Raw genomic sequence first — 22,688 nt, forward strand, 5'->3', positions numbered from 1 at the left:
TTCTAATGAAAAGTAGGTGGTAGTGCATTTTGCAAAAAGAGATAACTGCAATACTTGTGGATATAAATGCTTCAGATAGTGGATGCCAGCTCAGCAATGTGGCTTACAAGGACTCTGCTTGCAAATATTGGCAGTAGCTTTTGGTATAACTGGTCTTTGTTCTCCTCAGCAGATAATAAGACAGATCACGGTATGTAAGTCTTCTACCCACAACAGCCTCTCTCCTTTGAGTACTCATCAGGACTCAGCTGGTAAATTGACTCATCTTTCCAGCAGCACAGAAAACAGAAAAAAAATCCTCCAGAAATCCCCACCTATGTGTCAAGTGCCTTAGCAGCAATATGCACAAAAAAGAGCTTTGACTTTATGGCATGGTTATGGAAGACAATTAACACTGTGTGTCAGCTGAAAAAATAATTTTTAAATTGAGTTCCCCTAGAGTACCTATGCCCATGATCCTATTCTGGATATATCATGATTAGAAGACTACATGGACACATCACAGTCTTGAGAAACAGAGTATTAAGACTTCAGTGTCCATCAAAGACCAGATGTTGTTTTTCCCCTCAGCTAGGCCTCCTGCAGTAAAACAGCAATGAGGAAATCTCTTTCTGGGAGAGCTGCCTGTGCAGCACTGCAGGCTGGGTGGGAGCCAGGCTTACTCTACTCCCGATCTCTGCAATCCATGCAGGCACAGCACTTATGTGTGTGCTGGAGACTGCGAGGCCTTGAAGCTCATAAAGGCCCTTGTAGCTCTAATTCACAGCTAGGGAGGTTGCTTTAATTACAAGGGCAGATAGATTTAAACCACACATGAGCATGAAAAGGAGTACACTGTTCCTTTTATTGTGAAAAAAATTTAGCCAGTATCTGGGTTGTGCAGTGCACATATGCCAAATGTTCTCTACCTCCTTACATGCTCTTGTTGCACTTGCTTCAATGGAGGTCCTTCATGCTGCCTGTAGGAATCTTTTCATTGTTGGAAAGTTTTGTTAAAGGAAGCAGGTACACAGAGGACTGAGATAGCAGCAGCCTCAGGCTTCTTTTCTTCAGAGGCAGATAATAAACTCTCAGAGATCTGTTTTTTCTTTGGACATAGAAAAACAACTCCCTATGCAATAATTAGAAGGCAATTTATAGCTTTTTGCTCTTATTCATGCATACAGCTTGCTTTTCCTCTACTGAATCCTACTGCAAAGAATGAAGCCCTGAGTGTCTGTTCTCAGTCATTTGTCTGGCTGTGTTTTGCTTTTATTTCTCCATAGGATATTCATAGAAAATCACCTGTCCTTCTATCCACAGCAAGCAAGGATTTAATCATATGGTATGCTAAAGTCATAAGAACGATCTATGATCGTGTATTAAATACCATGGTCAGTGTTTTCCCATCAAATGTATTCATAGTCTAACTGATTTTGTCAAAAAAACGTTCCCCATAATCATCCTCAGGTTTGGTTTATCCACTTTTAGCTCATTCCTCCACAAATGTTTAATTAGATTTAGGTTGCAAGGAAGCCCTGCAGGTTTTCTTGTGTTCTACATGTGAGCTGAAGCTTGTGGACCCCAGCACAGAAAGAATTTTGATGGAACATTCCTTGATGGCCATATGGAGGTTGGGGTTTGTATGGCTGAGTGAACAGCTGAAGAATGCACAGTAAAAAAGTAGTTATGCCTATAAACCAGGTCTGTTTAGTTTTCAGGAACTTGGCCTGATGTTCAGGAAGTGGAACTTTTTGAATAGCTTCTTTTTATGCTGGAAAACTATTTCCAGCCTCGATTTGCACAATGTAACATTACCTGAAGTTCTGAAATTGCCTTATCTTCTCTTACTATTAGAGAATTCAATCTAAATTTGCCACTCTATCATTCTCTCCACTCTTAAGTTAGCACAGTTTGCCATGCCACGCAGAGCTCAATGGTGACCTGAGTTAAATGCGGGTTCCTCTCAGAATGGGTTTCTGTTCACTGCTCTGGAGCATAACAGCTCATGTTTGCTGAGAGAAGGTTAGATTAATTTGTTATGTAATGTTTACTCCTTGTAATGATGTACTGGTAAGTTTGGCAGCTGCTCTTGCTTGCTTCATTTTCATCTGGATATTACAGTAGTTGGAAGGCATGCTAGATGTGTTTAATTTTGGCATGTGACTAATCTCAAAGGAAATGAAGTTTGAGAAACTGATACACCGAAGTGAACTCCAGCACATATAGGCCATACATCAAGATTCATTCAAACATGGATATGAGTCAAAGTACTAAACCCCAGGCCCCGGTTTCAAGCTTCTTCCAGAATTCTTTTACTCTGCTTCAGTATTGGTACATTATTGTTTCCAAACCACAGTATAAAAAGCATTTACTCTTTCTGCAAATTTAGAAACTTGAATTCAGCCACAGAATAAACCTAGGCATGGCACATTAACCAAAGATATGGCTGTCTGGGCTGGGAGAGAGGAAAGGGATGATGCTGTGCCAGGGAGTTATCACATGCCTGTAGGAGGAAAAGGACACACTGTAAAGTTGCATGACACTGCACACATGGGCTTACCTGTTTGGTTTGAGAAGCAGCTCTTGGCACAGTTAGAGACTTGAATACAGCACAGTTCCCTTGCATATCCAATTCCAGGGTTAAATGCGGACATAAAGCAATGAGTGGGCCAGCAGATATCAACTTGCAATTCACAAAACATGTTATGTGATCTGCACACACTTAGCTTGCTCAGGTACCTTCCACATTTCCTAACTACTTGTAATTTCGCTGTTAGGCATAATCAGATCTCCAGTTCTCATAATTAGAACTCTGATATCTATTCAGATCTCTGATTTCCCACACCTAAACTTCTCTCTTTTAGCTGTCAGCTGATCTTCTGTACATACGTTATCTGCAGTTGTGACTGCTTAAAATCATGGACTATCCCAAATTGGAAGGGTCCCATAAGGATCACTGAATCCATTTCCTGCACGTACAAGGAGAAGAAACTGAAAAAGCATTAAGACACAGGGCTGACTTACCTATTATTGTCTTTCCCAGGATGCCATATCAGTAGGGATTATACGATAAGAAAGAAATAGAAGAAGGAAATTACCTGATGGAGAACTAGGAAGTGAGGGAAGGTGGGGAGGGCACAAAAGCACATGATGAGATCTATCAGAGTTTAAGCCATTTATCGCTTTGTCTGCAGGAGTTTTAATACAGGCTTTATGGGAGAGTATTTGGTTAGGTTTAGTATTCCAAGGGTTATCCAGCAAAGCCTGGCAGCTGCTTCTGTGATCCAGCAAGTCATGTTCACTCCTACTCTTTTGAGACTTGTGTGCAAAATGGTGAGTGCTGGTGCTGAAGGACGTGCTTGATGTTGTGCTCTGGGCAGCAGTTAGGAAGGAATTGCCAGCAGTGATTGGGGGAAGGCTCTGGGTTCTGATGGGCAGAAGTCCACGACATTCTGCTGGTTTCTTTTCTGGTATGAGGTACTTTGTGTCTGCGGTCCTTCTTTTAAAGTCAGTAGTGGTCATATTCTCATCTGGAATGTCTTTGCAGCTTGTATCCAAAATACAATCAAAAGTGGTGATGATGTCATCTACTTCAGAGGTCTCCTCTGTAGTAGATTGGTCTCTGCTTCTGTCTTTCTGAACGGTTTTCTGGTTCTCTTTCTTCTTTTTGCAGGAGAAGATGTGATTCAGCATACTGAATCTTCCTTCTTTCTTAAAGAGTTTATTGTTCTGAGGAGGAAACTGATGAACTAACTCAGATCTAGTGGAAGTACAAATCAAAATGTGATGCAATTATTCACCAAATAATTAATCAAGTACTGCCTGTGTTGTTTGCCTATGAGATGGGGTACATACTGTTCAGATACATTTCTAGGGGTGGTTCAAGGAGGCAGAAAATGAGGACTACAAATTTATAGTTAACAAAGACTGAAAATGATAGAACATTACTTCACTGACTCTGATGGGGTTGTCGCCTTACACTTACCTTAAAGCAGGCTCAGCACAGCTGTCAGAAATAAAAACAAACTATTCTGGCTTCAGCATCTACCAGCTGCAAAATCATTATTCCAAATAGTAAAGCAAGATCCAATAATAAGAACACCCTTGGATCTTTGAAACCAAGTGGTCAATGTATTCTGTCATATTCAGAAAACATGATTTCCAGCAGCACAGTCATTGCTAACACTGTGAAAAAGACACTACGTCACATTCTTTTCCTTTATTTTCACTTCTTTTCCTAGCCTTGCCTTGCCTTGCTTTTATTATCATTATTATTTTTCGAAGTCTCTAACCCATGTACTGAACAGACCCAGCACAATTCCAGAAGACCTGTCAAGATAATTACCTACAGTGGTGTTGCTGTAGTGATTTTTAGATGAGATTTTGACTAATAAAATCTGCAGACCTACTCAGACAAACAGAGCACTGCACAGCAGGGGGAGAAGGAGGAGGAGATGTAATATTACCCGTGTCTCACCATTCTGTAACACAGGAAATAATACTGACGGCTGACTGAAAAGCAGGAGCAAGCTCAAAGAAATGCAATGTGTCTTTGTAAGTGTGTTCTCATTTGCCAACATTGAAAAACTGAAATGAATTAAATGACAGCAGTTGAGAAATATAAAAAAAAGAGGAAAATCACAAGCAATGGCAGAAGAATTATATTTTTTAACAGCAAAAAGAAAAAAAAAAGGAAACTGGTTAAGATGAGATAATTGAAGTAGACAGCTAAGGAAGGCTAGGAAATTATTTGGAAGCCCTTATTCTGAGGATGAAAACATGAAATTTATTTCACTGTCTGTCTGGCAAAGCTGCTTTTTGTTCAATCTGTCTCTCTGATTATACGAATACACAGCTAATGTATATAGATTTCAAAAATGTGGAAAGCATGCGTCTGAAGTTTGAAACTATACAGATTTCATGCACAAAGGTGACTGAGCAACATCTATGCCCACAATTTCTTTGTTCAGAACCCTCTGCTGACTGGAAGACTAGCACCGTGACCGCAGAGATGAGTCTTCAGAAGATGACTAATTTTAGTGTTGCTATTTTGGTGGAAAATTTGGGTTGTGTATTGCATGTGAACTGAACCATCACATAGGGCTCAAATCCTTCAGTATCATACAGAAATAATAATTGCTAATACTAATAATACTAATAAACATTATTAATTTCTTTTCTAGTCAGTAATAACATGTGAGCAAGATGCAAGATTCTGCTTTACCTGCTCTCCAGAGACAGCAGTTTAATGCACGCAGTGTGACCACAGTACACGGCATATGTCAGAGGAGTGTTTTCATTGATGTCTCGAGGGCTGCTGTCTATCCCCAGCTCTAGAAGTGTCTGCACGCAGTCAGCTTTCCCTGCTGCTGCAGCCCAATGCAAAGGTGTCCTAGGGAAAAGAGAATATCATTAAAACAGATTAATAAATACATTATTGAAACTATTAAAGACACAGTGAGGCGTGTATCTATACTGCTTTGCACTGGTTTATCTCCCATTAAAAGGAGTAAAACCAAAGATCAGCGTCTGTCTACATGCATTTATTTAGCTGTATTAAAGGTAGCTATGAGGCTGTAGGATGCCTGTATGCGGTATATAGTAGCATCAGTTTCATTTATGGGGTTGTAGAGTAGAAGGAGCACCTGAAGTTTTCAGAGCAGAATTTGAAAGAACTCTATGTACTGTGCACTGCACAGTGACAAGCCCTTCTCACTCTTACACCAAACACAATTAACAGTGGCTGGCTTAGGACTCTCCAGGAAAGTAATAGCTGAAGAAGCGTCCCTAGAACAATGAGAAGAACTGGACATCTACCAGGCTGTAATTAGCCCTTCAACAGCTTCTGTGCTCTTTGCTGGGCACAGACTGGACCAGATATAGTTGTCCTGATTTTGGTGGGTGAATCACCCTGATTTTCTCATTGGCAGAGGATGCGCACCATTGAAACTTCTGTCCAGTTTCAGAACTGTAGTATTACTTGCTAAATTTCTAAAAGCACAGAAAGCACCACAGGGAAACTACAAGAAAGAATAAAAATGACTTCTCTTTGCCTGTTGCAGTCCCAGTGATTTCAGTTGAACGCAGTAGGAAACATAATAGAATGGAAATGTACTATGCATTTATAGTTAACAGCTTATCTTTTCCCTTCTCCAAGTGTGATACCCTCTATGGAAATAGCTAAAAACATGTAATAGGAGGGCTCTTTCTTTTTTTTACTAGAACTGCTAGGTGTACTTAAGCTCCTCCCTTCCTCCTTTTCATAGAAACAGAAGCTTCTCTTTTACATTTTTCTGATGTTTAGAAATGCCTCCAGAACTGTGTTGATTTTATTTCTGTTCCAGTTCATTGGACTTTTCCATGAAGAATGATATTATTTTAAGTACCTAAAGACTTAAGCCAAGAAAACTTTGGCTTTCGCTCCACAAAGCTCAACTCAGAGTGGTCAGTTGAGTCTGTTTGCATTAATTAAATTAGAAGAAAAATTCTGTGGGAGGCCAGTGTGGTTTGATACAGGGATATATGACAGAAGGGTTTAATCATGGTTAACGACTGAGTGAGAATGGAATGGGAGGGACTCCTGATGGTATCTTTTCAGAATACTGTGTTAGCATTTGAACTGTAAGAAGGAAATATTGACATTTCTTGAATGCAAATAGCAGCGGATCACAGCTCCAGCAGCAGGATCCTGTTCCATTGTTTTGAGAAGAATGTTCAGTTTGATTGGAAGAGGTTAAGTCAAGTGGCGACAAAGTCCTTTCATATATAATCTTATCATTTCCTACCAGAAACACAAAGTTAAAAAACATTCCTAGTAGCCAGTTGTTGTACTCAGTGTGATAGATGTGAGTAGGCCTGCTTTGCAGGGCTTCTGAGCAAACACAGTTCTCTGTAAGTGTGGTTCATTAACTAGGCCATGGCCTGTGAAACAGGAAACGTGATTATAGAATAAACAGACCTAGTCTCAGGTTAATAGAAAGGAAGCAGCAATTTCAGTTTCAGGGTTTCCATGGTTACCTGTCATCTACATCAAGGGCCTGCAGGTTGCACTCCGGGACTTTAGCCAGCTCACTGATTATATCACTGTAGCCTGCAGCAGCAGCAATGTGCATACAAGTTTTGCCATTCTCATCATCGTAGTTTATTATTGATGGTCCTTGGTAGTGGTCCAAGATGATGGAACACAGAATCTTGTTGCCACTCTAGGAGGAAATTCAGACGAGAAAAGCGTTTTACAGAGGAGCTCACATCAAACTGCATTTTCTCTGCTAGAGAAAACTAAACAAAATAATAGTATTTTGTTTTATGTATATGTAGCCTATTCCAATATGAAAACCAAAAGCTTCCAATCTCCTGCTGAGAACAGGATTTGCCTTATGAATTTCCTAGCTGCAAAAATAATAAATAATGTATCACTGCAAATATATCCAAAAGTTACAGAGTGTAAATTACTCAATGGGTTTCTTTGAAATAGCTTGGGGTTTTAGCTGTTTTGCTAGGGCAAAGAGTGGAACAATATGAGCTGACATATTTCACAGAAATTCAGGATTGGAAGGGACCTCAAAAGACTCACTCCTGTCCAAGTATACCCAGACAAGCCATACCAAATATTTGTTCAAGTGGTTCTTGAAAACTTTCTTAGCAAGTTTGCTCCAGTGCTTTAGTATCGTAATAAAAAGTTTACATTGTTTTCTAACACCCAAATAAAACCGAACATTTCATGTCCTATCTCGGTGGAAATAGATTAAAAAGATCATGATTTCTAAAAAAAAATAATAACTTGGAAACACTATGATGGAAAATTCTTAGACCATGAAATTGTTACCAACACCCCTTCCCTAAGCACACTGTGTGCATTAAAAGCAGTTTGTTTTTCTGTCCCCATTCTTTCCAGTGGAAGGCAGTTCAAATACTTCTTTGCTTTAATGATTAGTATCTCTGATTTCTATTCGCACTCCTGGTTGATTTATGTCTCTTTGTTTTTGTGCCAGTATTATTATTTAGATTAAATACTTAATTCCTCTAATTATTATTTATTCCTCAGATGTATTTACAATCAACCATTATATCCCTTCTTAGCTATTCTCTTGCTACTCTAATAAAGCAAAGCCTTTCTAATTTAGCTTGTAAAATATTCTTTCTGTTTCTCTCATGAACCTGCTAACCTCTGTCCTTTTATGTTTTAATTGTGTATCCTTGGAGAATGGTAATTAAAATTGTACCTAGTCATACATAGACATTGTTCTCATGTCTTTGTACTAGCTCTAGCTCTTCCCTGTATCTGTCAGAAGTATGTCTTTTGATATGCAGAACAACATTTGCTTTTTTTACAATTGTACCCCACTAGAACCTCCTAATTGTTTTGTAATAACTGCTTATGTCTACCTTCTTCTTTTCTGTGGACAATTCCAAACGTAGATTTTCCTGTTTCTATTAGGAAGTTTTGTTGTTATTACCAAAGTACAAGACTGAAATGGTCTTTGTATACAATTTATCCTACATGCATTATTTAAGATTTCAGAATGATGTGGCTTTCCTTGTGTGATATCTCAATTCTCTCCTGTAAACGTCTTCCAGCTTTTTCTTATTGTCAGATTTCAGTAGAAACGCTCTGTACTTTATGCCAAGTTATCAAAACATTATCAAACAAGACACATTTCAAGGCTGCCAGTAAATTTTTCCAGCCTCTCTTCTACATTAATTATTAATTACTCTTTACTTCTTGATCTTGAAGATACAACTTTGCTTCTCTGTATCTTTTCCCATTATTTTCAAAAATGTCTGCTTGCTCCAAATATATAGCTGAAATATAGTTAGACATCCATATCTGAAGCCTCTTCTGCACATTTAGTTATCTCTTTTATGATTCGGATTCCTGATAAATTTCTCAGCATTTGTAGAAAAAAAATCAGGGTGCTGGAATCTGTTAGCCTCAGAGCTCACCTACTCAATGTATAGCCTACTTATGGTCATGCCATCCAAGTTTATTTTCTACCATCAGGCACTTTATAACATCATTAACCATCTTAAAATTTGTATTAATTCTTGACTGTCTGAATATTTGATGAAAAAGAAGTATTTGTCTTTGTGTTCAGTAACACCTGGATCTTATTAACAGTAACTGTCTTCATTCCCCAGTTCCTATGCTAACTATCAGTGTTTTCTATGCTAAAATGATTCTTAGATACATTTATTTGGCACTTGCATCAGAGAAATCTCTTGTCACATTCAGGGCTATCTGAATTTAGAAGCATACTTATATAAATTCAAATTTTACATTCTGCACATCAGGTTCACTCTCTTAATATTCTTGTACAACTCAGCATTTAAATAAAAAAAGAAAAATCCACTCTTTTTACTGTCATTTTATCCATTTTTCTCCAACCAGTCTTTCATTTCTAGACTAAACAAACCATTTCAACCTCTCCTCCTGGGTCGTGCTTTTCATACCACTTACATACTTTTCCTCTTTCCAATTTATCTTCAGCCTTCTTCAATCATGGCACTCCAGATTACATAATTGTCCCACCGTGGCCTTCATTCTGCCATTAAAAAGGAAATTGCCACTTCCTCTTCCCCATGTGTATTGCACTTTTGTTAGTATGTCTCAGAATTATGATTCTTTGTTTTCTACCAACACTGAAATTTAAACCCTACTCAATTTATAATCCACCCGTTTGCTACTCTTCATTTTTAGCATCTTTTGCTTTTCACAGATCTGTGTGGAGTGCTATTTTATTAATTTCTCTTCATTCCTAGAATTTATCAAAACCATTTTTGATTTTGGGTTCTACCAAGCAAGTCCCGTTGTGCTTGGCGTTTTACCTTTGGGTTATATACAGGTTTTATATTTCATTACCTTATTAAATAAAAACATTCTCATGAGAAGTTGCTGTTGAAAAGGACCCAGGAGTACTGGATGACACCAAGCTGAGTATGAGCTAGCAATATGCTTTTCCTACTAGGGGGGTTAATGGTGTTATTGGCTGCACTTGGCACAGCATCACCAACATGACAAGAGAGGTGATCCTGTTTACTCAGCACTGGTGAAGCCATTCATGTACTACTGTGTCCAGATCTGGGCTCCCCAGTATAAGAGAGACAAGGACATACTGGAAAGAATCCAGCAGAGGGCCACCAAGATGCCGAGGGTTGTAGAGTACTGCTCCTGTGGGAAGAGGCTGAGAGAACTGAGACTGTTCAGCCTAGAGAATAGGAAGACTGGGGGGAATCTCTTGAATGTCTATAAATACCTGAAGGAAGGGTGCCAGGAGGATGATACTGGGCTCTTTTCAGTGGTGCACAAACTGGAACACAAGAAATTCTGTTTGGACATCAGGAAGAATATTTGTAGTGTGTGGGAAACTGAACACTGCATAAGATTCCCAGGGAAGTTGTGAAGATATTCAATAGCCACTTGTACATCATCCTGGAAAGCCTGCTCTGGGTGGCCCTGCTTGTGCAGGAGATGGACCAGGAGATCTCCACAAGTCCTTCCAAGAGTAACCATTCTGGGGTTCTTTGAAGATTTTGTTGGATTATCAATGAGCTGTCCCCCACAAAAGAGTATTTGATATGTCCTGGATGAGGATGATATGGACTATATAATGTGTAAGATAAATTTTCAGGACGACTTTATGTTATCTCTCCATGTTTGCTAAACTAGGATACCCTATTAAGGTGTTACCTTGATTCTCTGGCATTCAAACTTACTCTTAACAGCTTTTTCTCTGAGAAAAACAATAATAGCTTTGAAGATGGCTATTAGCCTTCTGTACTGTTTTATGTAGGTAGCTCTAGAAGTAATGCCTCCTATTTATTTTCATAGAAACAACAACAGGTACAGAGAGTACAATAACACTACTTTATAGAGCAATTCTTAGCTTCAAAACACTCTTTTTCAACACAGTCACCACCATTAGCTATGTATTTACGACAGTGATGAACAAGAGCTTGAATGCCACGACAGTAAAGATCTGCACCAGGAGAGGTGACCCACAGGTGCTGTGGCAGCATCACTGCTAGGACAATGCTGCACATGAAGTCCATCTTTCATCAGCTGAACAGATGAAAGACAGAAGGCACCAAATATAGCCTTTATGATGTGTGAGGTAGCGCAGTCCAGCCAGGACTGGAAATGTGATCCGCAGTCTTCACGCTGGTACGGTGTCTGGCATTATTATCTTGCAAGAGAAAGATCTTCTCTGGCCTGACTCTGGAAGTTCAAGCTTTCAGCTTAGTCAGCATCATGATATAGCAGTCAGAGTTGATGATCTGTCCAGATTTCAATGCACTGAAGCTGATGTTTGGCTCTTTACACAGTTCCACAGTCATAATGCCCTGATTCATATGGATGAGCTGAACAAGATGCCCTAAATTTTGTGGTGTGTCATTTGTGTGCCACCACCCAGGATGCAGAGTGTCCTTCTTGTTGCTATCAGCACTGCTGGCCACCACCATTTTTTCCACATGGAGGAATTCAGTGACACACCTTTGCTTCATTTGCACTTCCATGTCAGATGCCATTCTGTCAGACTGCTCCTCTGCTGCCATCTGTCATGCAAAAACAAAATCTAACAGAATATGGATGGGAAGATTCAGCCACTACCGCCATAACACCAACATCAACCTCTGATGGTGAAGACCCCCATAATAAAACAGGAGGCATTGCTTTCGGAACAGACATAAAAAAATTGTCTGTGGCTTTTCAGCTCCTTCTTTTTAGGAACGCCTTCTTATTGTTACATTTATCATGGCTTTTTTAAGTTGCACATGAAATTCTCTTGAAATGCTTATACTGCCCTAATTCTTAGATGGATCGCTTCAAGCTGAGGTCACAAAAAATTTAGTTTTCCTGTTTAAATTCAGCACAAACCCACAGTATTATTGCTAGACTGGGGTGTTCAGTGGCAAATTTACCATAGGAAAATTACATGGTTTTGCAACCTTTCTGTCTATCCCTACATTTCATTCTCCTCTTTTTGTATTCAAATTCTTTTCAGCAGTGTTTTCTGATGTTATTAATTATTTTTGTTTTTATGTTTTTATGTCATTTCCCAGGGCTCTCCCCAGTTAAGTTCTTACATCTTTATCAGTTCCTGGCCATTATTCATTCCCCTAAGCAAACTTTCTTAGGTCATTCATCTTGATAAACTTTATTCACAAAGGAGAAATGTTCTAAAGCTTTTCTTTGCAAGGCAAATTCTCATTGTACTTTATGCAAGCTTTTATCTGAGACAGTGGCTAACAAAAATATCACTAACATAAGGTTTGTTAGTTATCACTTTCACTTGATTACAATTCCTTTCTCTTTGGGTAGAAAAATATGAAGTCCAGCTTCTGGTATTGCTTTCAAAGTAAGGAAATAATACTTCAAGAAGTACCCTCTCTATGAAATACCACAAAGAAAATCCCGAATATTCCAGATGCTTTTCTTGCTTTGACATTTTTTTCCACCTGTGTCAACTCAGTTTGTCATCACTGTTGCTACTGCCCTTCTTATAACTCAATGCTTGCATATGCCCAACTGATAATGTGAAGCTAAAATGGGTATTCTACTGGCATGTATGTAGTGTCCTGTCAGAACATTACATTTTCTTCTCCAGATCTTCAGTTATACATAGTACAGTGTTTTCAATGTTCAGTGCACTGTATAGACGGTTATTGTTTTCACCTTGTCAGACATCTGGTGAAGTAGATGATACAGTGTCAAAGAGAGAACTGTAATGTGAGGGGTACTGCAAAACTGGCTTGTGGCTACTGGTAATATACAGATGGGAAGTAGAGAGAAACAAGTTATGAGCTGCTTAATTGTTTTCAGGAAATCCTCACAAAGTGTTTTTCTTCCAAGTGAATGTCTCTGGAGATTATGTGGTTAGTTTGTATTAGTTTGCCTCTATTTTCTGTCTCTTTGCCTCTAATGTGCACTTTAGAATATCTTTATCCATTTATGCTGCGTGGAAATTCCCCACCACTGATCTTGCTTCTTAACATTAGCACTTCAATTCAGGGCTGTGTTTCCCCTTCTTCCACCTTCCCTCTGCATCTGTAACTCCAAAGCTTTGACTTTCTCTTTGATGTCCTTCTCCTCTGACCTTGAACAACTTGACATTTTAACTATCATTTCACCCCTGTACATAGCAGCAAGCAAATAGTATTTTAACTGCAACTCTTGAAGGTAACTTGTTTTCATAAAGAAGTGCTATAAATGACTGTGGATTAAATAAAAATTTTAGTAGCACTTCCAGCTTCCTCCTGGAAACCATCCCTGTACATCGTTGGTGCTGTCTGAGTTGTGTGTAGTAGAATGCTGGCTGGTCTCCCAATGCTTTTATCTTTCCTCTTATCTCTCACAGACACATATAGTGTATTTTAATATGCAGCTGACTGTAGCACCAAGAGGGCCCTTGAAGAAAAGAGCAAATAATGTTCTCTCCTTCACTGAGATACAGACGAGTGAGCCACCACAAGGATTTGTTAAGTGGCCCATAGCAAAATGTGACCAGGTAGGTTGACTGTGGATAGTTTGCAACACCAGTTGAGATTATTACCTTGGTAAAAACACCTTATCTCTCAAAGTCACATTTTTAGATTTTGAAATTCAGTTTACTGAAAGCAAAAAACCACTCCAAAGACTTTTCCCACATCACCCTGCTAGTTCAGGCTTAGTCTTGATTTTTGACTCAAGGCTTTGCTGTCACAACTTGTTTGTTCAGTTACAGCTATACAAATAAAACAGAACTGTTCCTTGAGTGTAATCTTTTCCCTTATAGGGCTGATGTAACTGAAATGCAGTTTTCCTGGTGTTTATGTTGAGAGTACTATGGCTGGGTGTATATATATGTACATAAATATATATATATATATCTAATACACACACACACATATATATATCACATACATATAATATACACAAATATATATATATCACATATATATATCATATAAATAAATATACATATAGCACATATATCATACACACACACACATATTTATATATATCATATATAAAAATACATATTTCTTTTCCTCTTCTGTAGCACAAGTTCAGAATTTCAACTTAGAATAAGTGCAAGACAAACCCAGTGCTGCTTTAACAGCGAGGAAAAGTCTAGTTGGACAGAATCAACCAGGCCTCATGCTGAGGAAAGGAGTGACCCATAATACCATCTTCGGCTTTCTTCCTGCCAGTGATGCTTTGCCAGGAGCTGCCTGGAAGCAGCCCAGGCACTTCACAGGGTGTGTTTCTGATGGCCAACCAACATAAATTAACAACAACTCTACTGACGCCGCTGTAGTTACACTTGTGGGTTGCAGCCAGCTAACAGAGCAGCCCATTTGTCTTCCCCTAACCCTGGTACTTTAGGCTCATACACTCACTGAGACAGTGCTCCTTCCTGACACAGAGAAAGAGAAAGTATTGTTGTACAAAATACTTTGTCCTATGGTCCTTAAAGCACTGCTTGCCTCTGGTACAAGAAGGGTACATGGCATTTCTAAAATATTTATGCTCTCGGTACCCTTATTGGGTGTTAGATAAAGTTGCCAGGTGGCAGACATAGAGGCATACCAGCATGGCCACCTTACGTTGCTGCCCCTCTTGCCCTCTCTTTGCTAAAACAAAAACCTGCATGACATACTGGCTGAGTCTCTCTGAGAATTTATTTTCACTTGGATTCTTCTATAATAAGTGTGTATGATTTATTGTGTTCCATGCCTATGACTAAAGTTACTTGGCAGCTTTCCTCTGCTAGTGCGTTGTTGTGAAGAATAATTTCTCTGTACGAGCTATTTGTTTATGTGCTTTGAAAAACAGGTAATCTTTTTTCCAGCAGAAGGATTTATCCCATTCTGCTATCAGAGAAATGGAAACCTTTACCTTCCAGAGTCTTTCTGTAAGCACAGGAAATTAGGACATTTACAGATAAATAAAAGGTGTGGTGCAGGCACATGACTCACGGTCTGGCATCCACTTACAAAGTTAAACATACAGTGTGTGCTAAGAAGACGTCTGGGAATGACTCCGTGCTTCCCTGTGGCTTTTGTTCCCGCCCCCCCCAAATTCCTGCTAAGCTAAGTGGGAGTTCTGCAATTGATTTCCATAGAAATTTGATTGGCATGAATAATTACCTTGTCAACAGCATGTTCGTGCTTGAAGAATCTACTGCTTAACAGCCAATGATTTCAAGTAAGAGCAGTTTTTTCTGTTGGTCTGACCGTACTGGCATTGCTAGTATGTCAGTATTGTGCACTTCAGCACCACTTACAAGTCACAAAGGGTGCTTCAGCTTACAAACTGGCATAAACATAAGTGGAGAAGTATATGCTAGCTAAGAAGGTAAAAAGGAATAGCACTGGGGAATGATCCTGGGCATCAGAAGATAGTTGACCATACTGTAAATTTATTATAAACCTCCAAATAAAGAAGTGATAGTCCTGGAGTATGTTTGTTTCTTACTCAAAGGTATCCTTTTTGCAATTCCTTTTTCTCCTCATTTTGCAGCTTGACAGCTTGTTCTACAGAGCCTTGCTGCTGTGCATGAGGAACAGCTTTACCATCACTGGAATGACAATATTTACTCAGGAAAGGGATTTTTTAAGAAAACAACTAAACAAAAAAATATAAAATGAAACTTTTTCATTTGCTTCTTAGCAGTGTAAATTACCTTCTAATGTCAGTGACGTGAAAAAAAGAAATTGCTACTGTCCCTTAATAGCTGTCTCCAGGAAACAGCATGTAACGTGGAGAGAATACATCTATTTTTGCACAGACTGTGAAATGAGCCTAGTTCATACATTTTAAACAGCCATTTGAGATGCCCTGAAGCAATGTGGGTTAGTTCCTAGACATCCCGGTATACCCTTGAACTCACACCTTCCAAGAGATACAAAGATGTTGCTGTGCCTTCCAGCTGAAGGCAAATGAGTAGCTGTGCTTTTCTTTTATAGTACGTGTAAGATATTCTGGTAGTACTTTCTGCTTGCAAGAAAGTGGAGAATGAAATAACTGCATTGTTTCTGTGGAGCAAATATTCCAGGTTTGTAATTTTTTAAACGTTAATGCTGCAAATAAAAATATTTTAAAAAGCATCAGCATTGCAGCTCCTCATGGCAGAAAATTATCTTTGACGACTTCTTGTAGTTGCCGCTTTGTTTTTATCCTAGAGTTTCACATTTCTTAGCCTAACAAGAAATGATCGCTAGAAATCTTGGTTTCATTGTTTGTTTTTAAAATGAAAGCTGATATTTTTACATAATAATAAGACTTTGGGAGCCAGGGTTTTAAGAAAGAGACAAGGAAACTTCTGATAAAATTCATACTAACTGGCAAGACAATGTAGGAAGCCTCCAAGTCTTCCCATACTGTTTCTGAGATGCTGATAGAACTATTATGATATACCGGCATGTAGTATGCTACTATTAATGATACTGTAGATATTATATTTTACTAGGATTTCAATGGCATTGTTATTCAGGACTTGAATAGGCTTTAAATCTCATTTCAATACCACTCAGCAGGTTCTGATTTTAAATATGATTACAGGATCCCATCATTTGCTGGCTGGATTAAAGAGGAGAGGAGCACCTGAGACACTCCTACTACATCCCTATCCATACCAAATCATATTTTATGCATGAAATATTTGACACAAGTCTTTCTCACTTCAGATCAAAATGATGTGTGTTTCCAACAACAATATAACAACATTTGCATTGAAGGCGTGAGCTCTGGCAGCAGAAAGTTGGTAGAGCAGTCCTCGGGTGGGCAAGGTCTCTGCAGGGCCTGTCTGCCTGGTGGGACACCAAGCACAAACGTATGTTCTTGGAAATGGAGCGTGGAGCAATTGTTCTGTGCAGAACACTCAGGGGAACTGGGCTTCCAATAGTGGATGATGGTTTTTATGTAGTTTACTCTGTTTCAGCCCAGTGTGCACTGACTGCCTTTGCCCTGCAGCTTCTGAAACAAGTTTCTGTGCTGTGCCTGGCCTTCCCCTTTTCTGCATTTTTTAAAAATGAAATTAAACACAAGGCTCTATTCAGTCAAAAACAGGCCCTGCAGCTGTTACTGCCTGAGCTCTGTGAGGCTCTTGTGCTCTGGAGCTACAAATGCAATTCTTAAAGGAAAAATATCTTCTTCCCAGTGGCTATGGGAGAGGTTATTAAACATTTTCTGACAGTCTCTTCAAAGAGCATGATCCTGCCTTCATCCTGGACTGAATGCTCATTCAGCATACTAAAATGCATATGTGAGAATGATGATCCCATGCAACAGAGGTGTAATACCAGAGAGAGCCATGGCTGTCCATGGAACCTCTTTCTCCTGAACCTAATAAGGCAACAGAGAGCACTGGCTGAAGGTGTTTTCTCTTGGAAAAGCCTGTGTAAAAGAAATGCTCACAGATCTATTCCATGCTCTGGTATTTGAACCAGCCCTTCTTGACCTGTTGTAAAGAGTAAAATGCGAATGGAATAAGTGATTTATAAGGGTTCATAGCAGGAATCTGGCAGGAAGATGAGAACTGGAGTCCTCCTCCTCTTTCCTCTGACTTAGAAGAGCAGCTTAAGGGGAGAAAGAAAAGAGATTTGTAATTTGCCTCCAACTGAACCAACAGAGATTTTGTGCATTTGCAATCTTACCCCTTTACTTTGAGTAAATCTGTGGGACAGTTGGAGGCAGGAGTTAATGGAGGAGTTAAATCATGACATGCAAAAAACAGAATCAGCAAAAGCTGAAGATGAGTGTCACTCAGAGGGTCCGGAAGAGAAGGGGATTTGCCTTTGTCTTTCTGTTTGTTATGCAGCTCAGACCCAGAGCTCTGATTCAGATCACTGCCCTTCCTGCAGGTGCCTGCAATGAGTTTCAGAGGGCCCCAATGGAAGCTGCCTGCACAGGAGCAAGCCTAGACAAAATGCACATTGGATTTTAGAATAGATACCTTGAGCATTCAAGGCACAGTAGCAAAGGGAGTAACACTGGTTCAGGCTGTTCAGGAGTAATGAACGAAACTTTTGTTGGGATAACATCAGTTACAGAGGATAAAGTGTAATTATACATGAACCATCAGAGTGAGTCTGCACTTAAAGCAAATGGTTTATTTGTTCTGGATGTCCTCACTCATTTACAGTGTACAGCAATTTGGTGCTTTTCGATTTCTTTGGTAACATACATTTTAAGGTGAGTGGACTTGGATCAGGTGAGGATGCAAATACTTAGTCACTGTAGGAAAATGTTATTGAATTTTAGTTTAAGTTCTGTTTTTGCTTATCCGTTGTGCAGGTGTTTTGAATACTGATACCAGAACTTGCTAAGGCAAGTAAGCAAGTAAGAACAAATTAATGTGACTGCTCTCCCCTTTTCATCCAGGATAATTTTTTGCAGCAAGGTTTATGCACAACTTCTTAAAACGACACTGTATTTTATATCACTTACTACATCACATATTACCATTTGCATAACAGTGTTTTAATATTGTGTGCATTCATTTACCTGTTTTTTGTTTGTTTTGATTGATTCAGTTGAAGCAATGGCCCAGTGAAACTGCGGTTGTAGCTTACCTGCACGGCCCAGTGCAGAGCAGTTTTGAAGTCTTTATCCACTAGAGTCAGGTCTGCTCCCTTGTGCAGCAGGGTCTGTGCATGCTGGGGCCTGTTGTGGAAAGCAGCCCAGTGGAGTGAAGTCATTCCCTGAAAGCCACAAACCAAGAGAGCAAATAAAGGTCACACGCAGTAATGCCCTTTGCGTCTCCTGTAGCTGTAGGAAAGTTAGGCTGCTCTGAAACCATTTGGGATGGACTGACTCTTTCCTCTTTGCCTTGAATTGAAATGATTAGTTACAACTTCCTAACTAGACATAATGGGGAACCTAGCAATCATCTTTTTAATGTCGTTGCAGACAATCAGTAAAAATATGAAGGCTTCTTTCATACCTGATTGTAACTGTCTTAAATGCTGTGTGGTCACAACCATGATGGCCAGGGAGGTGGTTCCTCACTGCTAAGCTTGGGTCCTATGAGAAAGGCCTGTTTCAGGCATGTGCTTCGTCATAATATAGTGTGATGTTTAACTCAGGCCTTACCATTAATTCAAAATAAATGATATAAGCTGACTCTAATCAGGAAGCTAAAGAACTGCCCCAGGGATGTCAACAAAAAGACTCACAATGTAAACATCTAATATTTTCAGGTTAGTTTCGGAGAATCATAGAATCACAGTATCATTGACGTTGGAAAGACCTCTAATATCTTCCCAACTGTCAGCCCACCATCACCATGCCAACTAATCACATACCTTGGTGCAACTTCAGTAGAACCTCATAAATCTTGTTAACAACAGTTTGAACACAAGCTATAAAGCATGCATGAAGACAGCTTATCAGTGCATTAGTACAAGAAGTGGTTAGCAGTAATGTTCTAAGTGAAAGCTTGAACCCCTTAACTTTAATTTCTCTGAACTATCAGATATATCATAATTGTTTTCAAGTCCCTGGATGAGTTGAATATGGGTGATGACAAAATAAAACAATTGAACAAGAGCAGTTTTGTTTTTAGTTAGATTCTGCAAATCTTAATCATGGGGGTTTTCATTTAGTAAAACCAGAAATGAGGATTTGATTCTGTCTCACTGAAATTAATGAGAGCTCCACCATTGACGTCAGTAGATATGTGTTTTGGTACTGGGGACCTAGTATCACTGACAGGCTCACAAACCCTGTGGGTTCTGTTAAGTGAGAATTCAGTGAAGTTATCTCCAGCTGGGAATGCATCCTTGCACCCAGCTCTCGACAGTCAGAACAATCATCGAAAGAGGGGAAGCTGCAGTGTATCAGGACAGATTTTTGTCATCTACTCTCAGTATGTCAATCTGGGCAAAAGTCAAGATTCTTGATAAATCAGATTTCTGTTCTTACTATTTCTATCAGCTGGGCCAGGTATAACATGAGACTGTAAGTACTGTGGGTAGAGATCAAAGTTTTCCCTACTTCAGGGTCAGTAAGAAATACTTAAAGAGAAGCATTAAGAAATAAGGCTTAGTGATGCACAGCAATATAACATCTGGTAATCCTGCTAAAGACTTCCTATGCCACCCAGACCTCCACAAGATAACCTAAGCATTTTCTTTCATTTTCAGTAAAACTGCTATCAGATGATTTCTTTGGATGTCCCCATCATTTTAGATGTAAAATACAGTGAATAATCATACTCTTTGCATCTTCTCTATAGCATTTATGATGCTGTGGACTTACATTGGCCCTCTGACATAGCTGAATGTCCTTTTGTTGTTTGTTTGTTCTAGTTATTGACCTACCCATGAAAGGAAGCCCTTCTATAATAATCTTTGCAGTTCTTTTCTGTTCCTTTTGTTGTACATCCTTTTTTCAGGTGACAGTTGCAGCGAGCATTAAAGGTGTGGTCATGCCAAGGATTGAGAAAGAGCACAATGCTGCTTCCTGTTTTGTTCTCTTGTTTTCTAGTAATTTGTGTGTTCCACGTGTCCTTTCAGTGTGCCCACAAGAGCACAGAGGACTGAGTGGTGGTAGTGGCATACCCAGGTGTGGGCCTGCTTCAGGGGGCAAGGGCCAGCCAGCTCATACCCTTCTGGTTTGTGCACCCTTCAGTGTCATCTGTGTTTTTGAGAGGGAGCATAGAGGTGATAACAGAAATATTCAAAGCCACAGGGCTGTGAAGATCTAGAAATATGTAATATTAAAATAATAAAGTTCCCAAATTGTGCATTTATAAAAAAATATAGAGCAATGAGATACGTAATAGGAGAAAAAGAAATAGATGTGGATGATTGATCAACAGTTTCACAACCACAGACAAATAGAATCCAGCGAATAAGGACCTGAAGCAGTCAGCAGCTATGTTTGCCTCTGGAAAGTATAGTGTGATACCAGTTTTATTCAGATTCTAGGCTTTTTCAGGGAATGTTTCTTCCCACTGTGGCCTTTCATAAGTAAATCTACAGAAAGCTGTGGTTGTGGAAACCAAATGAAACTTTCAGATGCATTTTTTACCAATACATGTTCATGCATTGATCAGTGTGTTTTTCTAAAGTAGAAGATGGGAGATCTGGAGTACTTTACTTGTTCAAGAGAACAGCTCTGTTACCTGAAGTCATCTGTGGGGATCCACACTTTTCAGAAAACATGAATATTCAGGGATTAATACTGACAGTTGTACAGATGCCTTTCCTGTGCCAAGTGACTGCGAGCTGGACTAAAAGCTGTAAATTGCATTCAGTGATGCACTGCAGCAATCACTATGGATTGAAATCATCCATGATTCCATGCAACTCATTAGCAATTTAATTCTATGCCAAGACAAACCAGATGTCTGGTTTGGGCTGTTGTAAGCAGGGTCTGCAAACCATCCTGTGGACATGGAAGGCTCATGTGAAGGGGGAAAATCAGCATCCCAGTGGTGGGTCTGGCACAATGAAAACAGGCATCTTTGAGTGTTCGTTGGTGTGAAGAGAAAAACATGGAAAGACATGCAGAGTCTCTCTTGGTTTCTTTATCTGGACAATACATCAGGGGAGCTGTCACTCTCCTGTGCATGCTGTATGCAAGCATGATGAGTGCAGTTATTTGAAGATCAGACAAATTTTTGTCTTTCTGTAATTCTCCTGTGCTATACCAGGATTCTGATATTTTTCTTGAGAAAAGTTAGTTCTCGGTGATGGGACATTTGGAAAAGATGGAGATTGAGCCCACTGTCTAACTTAAGGAGAATCAAAAGCAGTTTATATCTTGGCAAGTGAGAGAAAAGACAGGTTAAAATAACTGGCAGTACATAGAGAAATTTTATTAGTCTAAAGATGCATCATGCATGGTGGGAAAAATGAGATAGGGCTCTGCAGAGTTCAGCAAAAGCATTATAGAAATATTTGGCTTATGCATACCCTCATCATAAAGTTCAGTGGACTCTTTCTGAACAGTATGAACTGCATGATCCCAGAGCCTGAGGCCATGGTTTATGGCACAAGGTCACTCACCTCATTGTCCTGATGATTAATTTCACTAAGATTTGACTGCTGCAGAAGCACGTTCAGAAGCCTGTGGAAGCAATGACATAATCAGTGTACAATACTACTGACTAAACCTGAAATTTTGACATAGTTTGGGAAAGAAGATGTGCAATTTGAAGTCAAAACAGTCTTAGTGATGGGTGCAGATCAGAGTCCTAGGTCTGGGCTAGAAAAGCAGCTAAGACTTTATAGCTTACTGCAACAATAGAAGTTTTGTTCTGGGGATCAAAAGCAGATCCCCTAGGAAATATTCTTATGTTGATTGTCAGGATGAAACAGAGTATGTAACACTAAATGTGTTCAGTTTTTTAAAAGAAATTCACCCTCATTCTATTTTTGTAAATTTTTAAACAAAAAAAAATGTTAATGTTTACAAAAAGGATTTGTAGTACTCCATAACTCTTAGAGTCATGCTATATTGTGTATATGCTTGCATGTGTGTTTGTATACATACATGCATACTGTTACTAGTACACATGCACAAACCAATTGCATTTGCCAAGGCTTAACAATATTTTTGCTGGGATAGAGCCATTGTCATGGTGTAAAATATAGCAGTGCACTGATTTGCTTTTGTTATGGAAGATCAGACTACAAACACTCCCCTCTGGTGGAGGGAACAGTGTTCATCAGACCAAGTTGGGAGTGTTGCATGAGAATTATTTTTTCTTTTCTCA

At 39.3% G+C, this 22,688-nt stretch overlaps 1 protein-coding gene across 6 annotated transcripts in view; it reads right to left on the reverse strand.

Moving 5' to 3' along the window:
* Window positions 1-22,688, reverse strand: part of ANKRD55 (ankyrin repeat domain 55) — a 75,015-nt gene that overhangs the window by 38,612 nt on the left and 13,715 nt on the right. For all 6 annotated transcript variants that reach the window (XM_032441304.1, XM_032441303.1, XM_032441302.1 and 3 more), the window contains 5 exons: window positions 21,979-22,039; window positions 18,538-18,666; window positions 7,000-7,184; window positions 5,207-5,374; window positions 3,081-3,742 (listed from right to left, as the gene is read on the reverse strand). In XM_032441304.1, the coding sequence (XP_032297195.1) occupies window positions 3,081-3,742; window positions 5,207-5,374; window positions 7,000-7,184; window positions 18,538-18,666; window positions 21,979-22,039 (1,205 nt within the window). The remainder of the gene's footprint in view (window positions 1-3,080; window positions 3,743-5,206; window positions 5,375-6,999; window positions 7,185-18,537; window positions 18,667-21,978; window positions 22,040-22,688) is intronic.

Source organism: Coturnix japonica, chromosome Z (genome assembly GCF_001577835.2).
Source record: "Coturnix japonica isolate 7356 chromosome Z, Coturnix japonica 2.1, whole genome shotgun sequence".
Lineage (NCBI taxonomy): Eukaryota > Metazoa > Chordata > Aves > Galliformes > Phasianidae > Coturnix > Coturnix japonica.